The sequence below is a fragment of the Rhea americana genome, unplaced genomic scaffold (assembly GCF_003343005.1).
Source record: "Rhea americana isolate MKP2758 unplaced genomic scaffold, rheAme1 scaffold_6, whole genome shotgun sequence".
Lineage (NCBI taxonomy): Eukaryota > Metazoa > Chordata > Aves > Rheiformes > Rheidae > Rhea > Rhea americana.
In genome coordinates, this window is record NW_028186756.1 from 1 (window position 1) to 10559 (window position 10559).

General features: G+C 40.6%; 2 protein-coding genes across 5 annotated transcripts in view; one reads left to right on the plus strand and one right to left on the minus strand.

Moving 5' to 3' along the window:
* Positions 1-18: 18 nt before the first annotated feature.
* FGF16 (fibroblast growth factor 16) lies at positions 19-756 on the plus strand (the record flags this gene model as incomplete). Its single annotated transcript, XM_085319645.1, has 2 exons — positions 19-129; positions 216-756. Coding segments are annotated over 2 exons (357 nt in total), but the record flags the coding sequence as incomplete, so codon positions are not given.
* Positions 757-2850: 2094 nt separating this feature from the next.
* ATRX (ATRX chromatin remodeler) overlaps positions 2851-10559 on the minus strand; it is an 87775-nt gene continuing 80066 nt past the window's right edge. For all 4 annotated transcript variants that reach the window (XM_085319599.1, XM_085319598.1, XM_085319597.1 and 1 more), the window contains 5 exons: positions 9931-10080; positions 7659-7784; positions 6612-6707; positions 5959-6087; positions 2851-5171 (listed from right to left, as the gene is read on the minus strand). In XM_085319599.1, coding sequence (XP_085175725.1) covers positions 4893-5171; positions 5959-6087; positions 6612-6707; positions 7659-7784; positions 9931-10080 — 780 coding nt within the window. In that variant the 3' untranslated portion in view covers positions 2851-4892. The remainder of the gene's footprint in view (positions 5172-5958; positions 6088-6611; positions 6708-7658; positions 7785-9930; positions 10081-10559) is intronic.

The window sequence follows — 10559 nt, forward strand, 5'->3', positions numbered from 1 at the left end:
TGACCGGCCCCCTTTCCCCTTGCAGGCATCCTGGAGTTCATCAGCCTGGCCGTGGGGCTGGTGAGCATCCGCGGCGTCGACTCCGGGCTCTACCTCGGCATGAACGAGCGGGGCGAGCTCTACGGGTCGGTAAGTGCGAGGCTCGGGGCGAGGGCGGGCGGCCCGGCGCGGGCTCCCCGCCTCCGTCCGACGCGCGCGTTCTGCCCCCGCCGCAGAAGAAGCTCACGCGGGAGTGCGTCTTCCGGGAGCAGTTCGAGGAGAACTGGTACAACACCTACGCCTCCACCCTCTACAAGCACGCCGACTCGGAGCGCCACTACTACGTGGCCCTCAACAAGGACGGCTCGCCCCGCGAGGGCTACAGGACTAAGCGGCACCAGAAGTTCACCCACTTCTTGCCCAGGCCCGTGGACCCCGCCAAGACGCCCGCCGCCTACAGAGACCTCTTCCACTACCGGTGACGCCCGGGCGGCCGCTGCGGCCGCGCTCCCCGCCGCCGGGAACGGGCCGAGGGACGCTGCTCGGACGCGAGCGTGGATACTGTGCCTAAGGACAAAGCTATTTATAAGATGTATACGGTATTTATTTTATATATTTATTTATTTCAGAATAATTTTATTTTTAATGAGAGATGCTATGACCGGATTTTCATCAGGAAGAATAAGGTCCTACTGAAACAGGAGGGGGGGGGAGAAAAAAAAAAAAAGAGAGAGTTTTAAGAGCTTATCGGCAATAAAATTGTCTTTATATTGTAGATTTCTTGCTAGCCCCCTTTTTTGGCGCTCTGTAGCAATTCTCCGGCTCGGGTGACGATCAGGAGCAGCTACAGAGGGGCTCGAGCGGTAAATGCCGCCGTCGAGCCCGCGCGCAGACCCACCGCGCGCGCCTCGAGGACGCCCGCTGTCACGCCGGCGGCGGGGAGCGTCGGGGAGCAGCGGCGGAGGCGGTTCGAGAGCCCGCGCGCAGCGCCGCTCGGGGCGGGCGGACCCGGGCAGCGGCGCTCCCGAAGCCGCCGGGTTCACGCGCCCGCCGGCGGCTCGCTGAGCCCGGCCGGAGCTTTACGCGAGCGCGAGCCCTCGAGCAGGGTGCTGGCGCCCAGGGGGGCGCGGGGGCTCCCCGCAGCCCCCCGCAGCTTCGGGTGAGCTCAGCGCTCGGCTCCCTCCCCCGCAGGCTGGGGCAGCTGATGCTGCAAAACCAGCACTTTCCCGACCACCTCCCGCTGGGGCTGTTCGGGCATCGGTCTGTCGTGAGCACGGAAAATTTACCCAATTCCAAAACACAGCCTTGGTTGAACTGATAAATTTACTTCTGTTCACCCCACTCAGTTCTGGTTTTAAGGACCAAATTATTAGTTTTCAAAAGAAAGAACCCGAAACAACCTCTCCTGCCCCCGTCTTCACTCATCACCTAACCGCTGCAACCGCGACGCATCCGAACGTCACCGCTGGGCCCCGGAGCGCCCGGCGGGGTCGTTCCCGAGCCGGCCCTCGGCGGCGGACCCTGCCCCAGCCTCGCGCGCAGCGCCCGGCTCCCGCCTCCGACACCTCGCCCGGGGCTCCTCTGACCTCCCCGAGGGATCGGCACCGCCTCCAGCGGCGAACGGTTTACAAGGGCTTTGCTCGCGCTGTCCCCTGCAACACCACTCAGCCGGTTCAGGCGCTTAAGAGCTCTGATGATTCCCACGTTTTACACGGTATCTGTGGCGTGGCACTTGGCCAGCTCGTTTTAAGACCAGCTGTACCACCCCGACCAGACCCGTCCGGTGCAGTAACCCGGCTGCAGCACCGCCAGCATCCACCAGACAGTGTCAATACCAGGGACAAGCGCAGCATAACACTGAAACTCAACCGCCACGATTTTTTTGTGACTTTTTTTTGTCCAACAGGCTTAGTAACTAAGAAAGCACAAAGAACAAAATATGAGAATCAAGTAAATAGTGGACTATTCGAGTTTGACCAAGTAGACTAACTTCAGCTCCCACGATGATTCGTCATCGCTGGGCAACACCTCCTGGTCCCTCGCTTGTGACAGACAGGTTGGCTGCAGAAACTACTGTTAACTTGCACAATCGGAAAATCTGCCCCACAACTGATCTCCCCAAACTAAGTTAAGGACTAAATCCAGAAACACGTACTTCACCGTGGACAAAATAAAGAGCTTAACCGAGAGCCCAGTCTAAGTTAGCAGTTCTCAAAAGAAAAGCTCCTCGGAGTCAACACTATACTGCAAATGTAGCACAAGGCACATTGATGTATTTTGGTCACTTTATTAAATGAGATATTAAATAGTTTAAGTTTCAACTACTAAACAGCACTTTGAATGGTGAAAACACAGATAGTATATTGTCATACTTGAATGCTTCTTCTCTTTAAAAACACATTTCCAGTCCTTATATATATTACAAAACAGCCTTATAGGAAGAGGTGACACCTTTTCTATAGTACTTAAGATATTTAATACAGAACTGAAAAGCCATCTAATAGAAACAAAGGCAAGTCTTCACAGCTGTATGATTTCAGCAGCCAAAGCTGGTTGATGGACTGAAACATTACTATACAACTGGGACAAAACATATACAATATCACAATACTAAGCAAAAAACGCTTTACATCCAAAGGAATAAACAGGTTACAAAATGTGGAGAATTTAGCAGGCAAAATTGTATTACAAGCAACATTTTTATTCGTCATCTTAAGCCATTTCAACTAGTTAAAACATCTAAAACAAATATAAAAATGAGCCTTTTATTATCTTACTGATGTATGTTCTGTCTTTAAATATTTGTTAAAGCTTGATGTTATACTCAAAGCACATTGTTATGCAGCTAAAATGTCAAGTGAGAAACATGTATGCAAAGTGGTCCAAGTTTTATTTCAATGCTTATTTCCAATTTCTTCTTATGCATTAGTCTTCTGTTATCCATAGTTTTGTCCAGAATGAAAAAAATGTGCCTTTAAATGTTGCCTAAAACTTCCACATTTAAGTCTTTGAGTTACTGTAAAACTCCATTGAACATTCCCAGGTTTGGTAGAAGGTATTTCTCTTATTCACGACACGTAGGAATATCAGTGAGAGTTGCCCAGAGTACGTTTGCCTTCACACGTTTGTCTCAAAGTCTTCTAGTGTGAACGCATCTCTTTTTGCTTCCCTCCCCCCAAATTAAACAAGTTCAACTGCAGAGCTGGCAAAGCACTAGAACATACCGAGGGTCTTTTGTGGTACCTTGTAACAAAGACTCCAAGACAGAAACTTTGTTAGCTGGTTTTACAACAGATCAAACAACCTCTGTCCAGATCACAAACCGAGTTTCAATCACAAAATGAAATGTCACATAAGATCTGCATATTTAGACGCAAAAAACACTTGTCCGTTCAGGGCAAGAACTCAAACTCCTGCAAGAAAGGTTCCAAAACCCAAACTACTTTTGTTCATGTCAACAAGCCAGAAGAGTTCAGCAAAATCCCTCCATCCACTTCTTTCTGAAGAATTCTCTAGCTGTTCTCTACACGCAATACACCATTGCATCAAGTGTTCCTGACATTTATTTTACCTCCAGATTCCAAACTTTTTTTTTTGAAGACTCAACCAAACTATATTCAAAGAAAAGCCCTATTTGTGTTTAATTAGATCTTCACAAGCACAGAAAAGGTGGGTAAAAAGAGTGCTAATGATATATAATAAACCAGAACTTTATCTCTGGTCTACATAAAGAAACCCAAAATCAAACTCTTTCTGTACTAAATTATGTTCTCACACAAATGAAAGGGAATGGGGAGGAGTGCATGATAACCAAAACTCTTACCTAACAGAGGAAAAGTTATCTCACAATTCTGGCAGCTCTGGAAGTTGCTACACAGCACTTACTTTCTATTGATTTTAAATCAGCAATGGTTCTGCCATTTTAAAGTTGTTTATAAAACAGGGTTTGACCCCAGCCACCATCACTATTTTAACCCCCAAAATACCAGGAATTTAAATTTCTTGGCCCATCTCCCATTGCCGGCAATGGGAAAAGACACTAGCACCAGCATTAAGGAGTTAACAGAAATGTGCTTTGTATTGGACTCCGCATAGAGTAAGTTAGCGTGTGAAGGAAAAACATCTCCAATTCTGAGATTACCAGTTGTTATTCCATCACATAAAACTGAAAATAAAAAATGGCAGAAGACTAGAGAAGAACAATCATCTTCCCCAAGTCATGATTTAAGGCTGTATACAGTTTCTACATAACTGCACGACTCAGAAGTTTCAGAGCAGTAGTACTGAAGAATATTGCACTCAATTCTGCTTCAAAATGAATTTTCAGTTCCTATGTTTTATTCAGCATAGATGATATAGTATGTGTCCAGACCTCAGTCAAAAGGAAACTAGACTATTTCTGTTATAATATTCCCACTAATTTCAAGAAATGGGTAAGCAGAAAAGTATTCCATAATTTGAGGAATCAACTCTAATCAAGAACTCAGCTGTGTACAATTCACATATGGTATACTGAAACATACAGATCTGCAGTCCTTCCTAAGCTTCTCAAAACAGATGATAGCTTCATGGCTACTAAAAGTAAGCATAGGAGTTTAGACAGGAAACCTGTGGAGCTGCTACTGTTACGGGAGGACTTGTTTTCACTGAAAACAACTTGTTATCTCCTGTACTCAACATATGTAAGAAGATTCTAGGCAACATCACTGACAACAGGGAAAATATTATGTCCTATTTAAACAAAGCTGAAACACTACTATGGAACATGGCATTTAAGGGGACCAACCAAACTATTTATTATCATTACTTTTTTTATTTTTTTTTTACAGTTGAGTTCTGCTAAGCCATTGATTCCTAAAAAAATAAAAGTTCTTTCTCTGATTTTAACAATCTTTTAAGCTTTTAGTGCAAAATCACATCGATTTCCCTTGGGAAGGCCCTGGATTTTTGCCTCTCATGGGGGGTGGTGCTCGTTGTAATGGTGGTGGCTGCATACCACCAGAAACTGACTGATACATTCCTCTCATATCTATCTGTTGGTAGTTGGAAGGATTCATGATTAAATTGGGAGGCTTTGGCATCATGAGATGACTCATTGCGGCTTGCTGGTAAGACATTTGCTGCTGTTGCTGCTGATTGTACTGCTGCTGTAGTCTTCTGTTCATAAGTATCCTCTGAACACAACTGATCAACTGTGAAGGGAAAGTAGAGCTGTTATAAGTGCACGACCGTCTCAATGCCGCGAGTATCAAGTTCAGAGTTAAAAATCAATTTGTTAGGGATACCATGGCTGAAGGAGAGAGCACTATTGTTAACACCATCACTAATGTGATGGCATTCACAAGCTGATCACTGCAGAAACTATTTAGTAACACCCTTTACAGCCATCTTCTCTTAGTGACTTGCTTGCTGTATTGCATACAGCATTTAGGTAAATCGCTATGGCAACACGCACTACACCGTGAAACTATACCCAGGTATAAGTTACACCATTTTTATTTACCTTCACTTTGGAAGTCTTGCCTGCTGATTATCACTAAATGTATGTTTTCCTAACATCAAAGGAGAAAACTCTTCCAGTTGGCATAATCTAGGCAATTTTTGCAAAATTATTCTGAATTAAAAAACCCATCATCAATATCCTTTAAAGGACTTGCTCAGGAGTTGCTTGCCTAGTTCTGGAAATTAGATTTCTCTTCAAGCCACAGGACCTTCAAGTAAAAGTGAACAGAAAATTCTGACGAATATTTTTTGCAATGAGCTTCCCATGAAGTCTCCCTCTATGAGGCTGAGCAATAGAATCCAACACACTGCAGAAATCAGCACCTCCTGATGTTACACCATACACAGTGCTGGCAACTACCTGACCCAATGAAACATGCATTCTGTAAGTACGTATTTATACACCTAATTTTATAAACAATTCAACATCTCAGATCACATATGGTCAGCTGGTCAAATAAATTTTAGATATTTTACCATCTGTTGTTTAGTAAGGACATCATTATAGATGGCTTCTCGGCGCTTAACATCAAGCTCCTGGCTTGCCTGCCTGCTTAGGGCCAGGGCCTGCACTTGGCTCTCTGTGAGTGTTACATTTTCTTTCCACTGAAAAGGAAAAAGAGTAATGATAAATGAGGTCTCACATTTTGCTTAGAGTCACATCAAGAGTAAAACTACAATCAAGTTTCCAGTAAATGTAAAATTACACTTCCTCATAACTATAAACAAGAATTATCAGCTCTTTTAACTACTAATTAAAATAATGTATCTCTAGATTATGATGAAAAAGGGAGAAATGCAACAGTACAAAAAAGCTAGATATGAATGAAAAATAGGAAGTACTTCCTATACGAGTATAATTATTATCCTTATTTGTAGGAAGTCAGCATTTGCAGTGCACGGCAAATAATAATGGATCTAACTTGCTAATCCTGCAAGGCTCTACAACATCTAGAAACCATTAATTGTCACAATAAGCTACGGTGATAAAGTCAATATAAATTCAAAATTGTGTTTAATAACACAATTAACTAGTTGAATGAGCACACACAATAGCCATTTCTTTGCTTGATAATGCTTAATAGCTTTCCATATCCTGGTCCAAACCTACAAATATCTATTTCACTCACTATAGTTGAAATGATGTCTTCAAGGGGCTGAATTCTTGCTGCAGTTACATTGTTGGTTGCTTCCACAACTTTCTCTCTTCCTTGATTAATGAGGTCCTGAGAAAACACCATAAAATTAATTATAAAGCATAAATGCAAAGCACGCATCTGTTTGCCAGCATTTTACAAGCTTTCTTCAGCATATGTACCTATACTTTAATTATCTTTTTCTCACAATTAGCACAAATCAATAAATCTGGGTAACAAGATGGAATCTAACTTCCACACATTTGAATTTGAGAATAAAGTAATTGAATAGAATACATAAATCTCCCAAATTTTACAGTAGACAGTATTTATAAAAACTATTTGTTTACCCAAAGGTTTTCAGATCGTCACAAGTGTGCTACTTTTATAGCCAGGCAAATTTTCTGTGGTGCTGATTTTGAGGACATTACATCCTCAACTCATTCTATGTGCTCAAACTACTACGATCTATTTTAACATCATGTGGCATAGACGTACTATATGGGTATATTCAATACAGGACCCCTGCCTCTGCCTGTTTTGTTAGAGGGTTTCATTTCTGTAACACGGACTCCTCTCCAGACTCTTAATAGGTGGCATAAGACAACCATGCTTCAGCTATTGCCATTTACAACCTTGCAACTTATTAGAAAGGAACGTCACCAGCTACTTCGGCCAAGAGAGCAAACCATGACCTGAGATAACTGAGGAATCAAGCACGATTTCCTCTCTCCCATTCCTTCTTGGGGAGAAGACAGATGGGGGCAGAAAACTAGACATGGCAATATCTGCAAAGGATGCAGGTAATCCTGAATCCTGAGAGACTACACAGGTACAGCCCTTTCAATACATACACACTGGTTAAATTTCAGTTGCAGAGACCTATAGCTACACCAGAAAAATTAACTGCCAACAATAGGAGAAAATTTCCTAAGTATCAGGATGGTTGAGAATGACGTTAACTATTGATTTGTGACAGAATAATAAGCATATGCTTACAGCAACATAGACACGTTATGCTATTTGAACTTCACTACTTACCTCCAGCTGCTGATTACTCATTGCTGACAGAGCTCCCAAGTTGAAAGGAATATATGGTGTTTGAGAGTTGAAATTTGTGGGAAGCATAGTGGTCCCAGTTGGCATATTGAAACGCATAGTCAGGCCCTTAAAAAACACAAAATGCACTTACGTTTGACCATCTGTTGTAATTCATGTTCTTCTGTAATAATTCATGAACCAGCACACAGAAACAAATCAGACCTTAGAGAAGAATGCAAGGACTGTACACTACACATGGAGGCTAACCTGTCTCAGCATAGTGAATCGCATTTCCAAACCTGAACTCAAAAGGACCTTTTGATCATAGGGGAACCTAAGCTCTAGTCTTAATTATGGAGTTTAGTTTAATTATAATCATTTGGTACATTACGACAATAAACTACCAAGGTTTATTAATATACCTTAAGTTGTTTAAGATGCATCTTTTAATCGCAAACCCAGTATTTAATGTTGATTTTGATATATCTGATTTTAAACAAATTCTGAAGAACTGATATGTATAATTACTATGTGTTTTGGTTAGACTGAAATTGTTACAGATGTAACAAAAACAGAAAAAGGTCTTCCAAAAATTAGTCAAACATAAAAAGAAAAAAAAAAAGAAGAAGTAGAACATGATCAATCTGCCCTTACTAGAAATACCAAACAGAATTTTGTTGGTGAAGGCTCCTTAAAATTCTTCTCTATACTATAAACTATACTGTTTTCTGGAGAAAAAAAATCTGATAAAAAAAGCTAGAATCAAATCAATACATAGATCACACCTAGATCCTTTAAAAATTTATGTTTATTTAAAAAAATAACAACCTCCCACCCAAACCAGTTATCAGCACTAATTAATTCAAATGTGCATAATGGGAAAGGAAATCCTTAAAAAAGATAGCTAGCTAAAAAGTATGTGATTTCTGCTGACACCATATATTTTCAGAATGGAGAACAGTAATGTTCCAATATATTTAAGCAATATAGAAATATCGTATGCTATTTTTCCCTGTATCTGAAATTTCATTGTGTACAGTAGTTTTCCTTTTAAATACACATTAAGGCATCTAGTAGATATGTTAGCAGGAATACAAGGTTTATATCCCATATGTATTTCTAGTAAGGCAATTTCAGTGCCTTATTCCTCATTAGTCCAATACTAATTTCCATATTGTAAATTAAATTATAAATTATTATAAATATTATAAATTATATATCTCTTTTTTATATATATACACACATATAGTATAAATTCCATATTATTTCAATACCTTCCTATTTCTTCTCCCTCATAAAGCCTTCTTCCAGTATCACTCATCTGTTCACTCAGTATCTTCAGCAGCATTTTATCTAACCCTCTTTTTGTCCTTTCAGGTTATTGATCAGACCTGAATACCAAACTCGGTCTTTTCAAGAACTTTCTACTATTAAATTCTCCACAGAAGTGAGTGGTCATACCAGTTACAAGTTACTATTCTCCTCTGATAGTAGGATAACTGTAGCCAATTTACAATTTTCTTGATTCTTTTCCCTGCTTACATATGATAATGATTTTCAGTTTTTAAATATGAGTTACTAGTTGTTAAAACCAAAAGAAAACAAAAGATTTTATTCTCCAAAGGAAGCGAGTTCATTTTACTTCCTGTAGTGACCGACTTTTTGCCTCCCTTGCTGTAATTCAAATCAAACTAATTGCATTACCATCAGCTGCTATCTTCTTGGAGAGGTTATAAAACCTTTGTTAAACATCCAGTTTCCTTTCCCACTACTTTTTAAAATGCAGTAATTTCTGACTTTTGGTAGCAGTAATCATAAATCTCTCCTAAGAAAACAGGACACAGAGTATGATGAAAAGAGTAAAATTTTTGGCCTTTTCTGGCAGATGCTTATGTTTGCTGGACTGTGGCAAAAAGTTCTGAAATCAAGCATACCTCTTCAACAGAGCTAGAAACTTCCCTCAACTTGCAAAAGTGAGGTATGACACAGGACACCAGTCCAATTTTATTATGAAACAGAAAAACTGTGTGTAAAAAGAAAATGCAACTTTTACATCAAATGAAAGTAACAAAGAAAATACACACAAAAGACCACCCTCAAAACGGCAAACGACCTGATGTCCCAGTTTCTCACATCTCAGAGTTTGCTTTATATATCCATTCCTTAAGCCTGTAAGAGAACTAATTTTCACAAAACTCATGGAAAAGGTAAATTGTACTTAAAACTGAAAAGTATAGTTTCACATACTTAAAACTGGTATAGACAGCTTTACCTTCTTTTCTGCTTCATACTCTGCCCATGCTGCCTTCCTTTCTTCTTCTGTCAGCTCCTCCTCCTCCTTATGGTCCAGGAGTGAATCATGCTCATGATATCCTACTATATATTCTTTATGGATCTGAAGTAATTCTGCTAGAATCGTATCCTGTTCAAAGGAAAAAAAAAAGAAATTATAAAAGGAGAAGTCACTCAGTAGCTTTGTTGTTATACTACTTCTTTGTCCATGCCTAAGTTTCTGCTTCGACTCAATTTTCCTAAGTAGCAGCTCAGAGCACTTCACAAAGAAACAAAATTAAAAAAATAATTAAACTGTACAATTTGTCTCAGAGGGTGGCAATGGATTAACAATCTGTTAGACAGATGACAGTCAAATCACTTAATGAACCACAGGAATGCACTCAGATTCCTCAACAATAAATGCAGTTTAAGAACCTAAATAGAAAGGAATGCGCTAAATATCTTTTTCTTTGCTTAAACTGGGTATCTGAGAAGACGTATCAATAATTCTCATCCATAATCTATAAAGAGCACCTTTTCTGGATATAAAACCCTAAGTAATACTTTGGTCCTCCAACTGTCCATCAACATTCAACAGAAAAGGATGCTTTCTTAAAACTGTCAAGA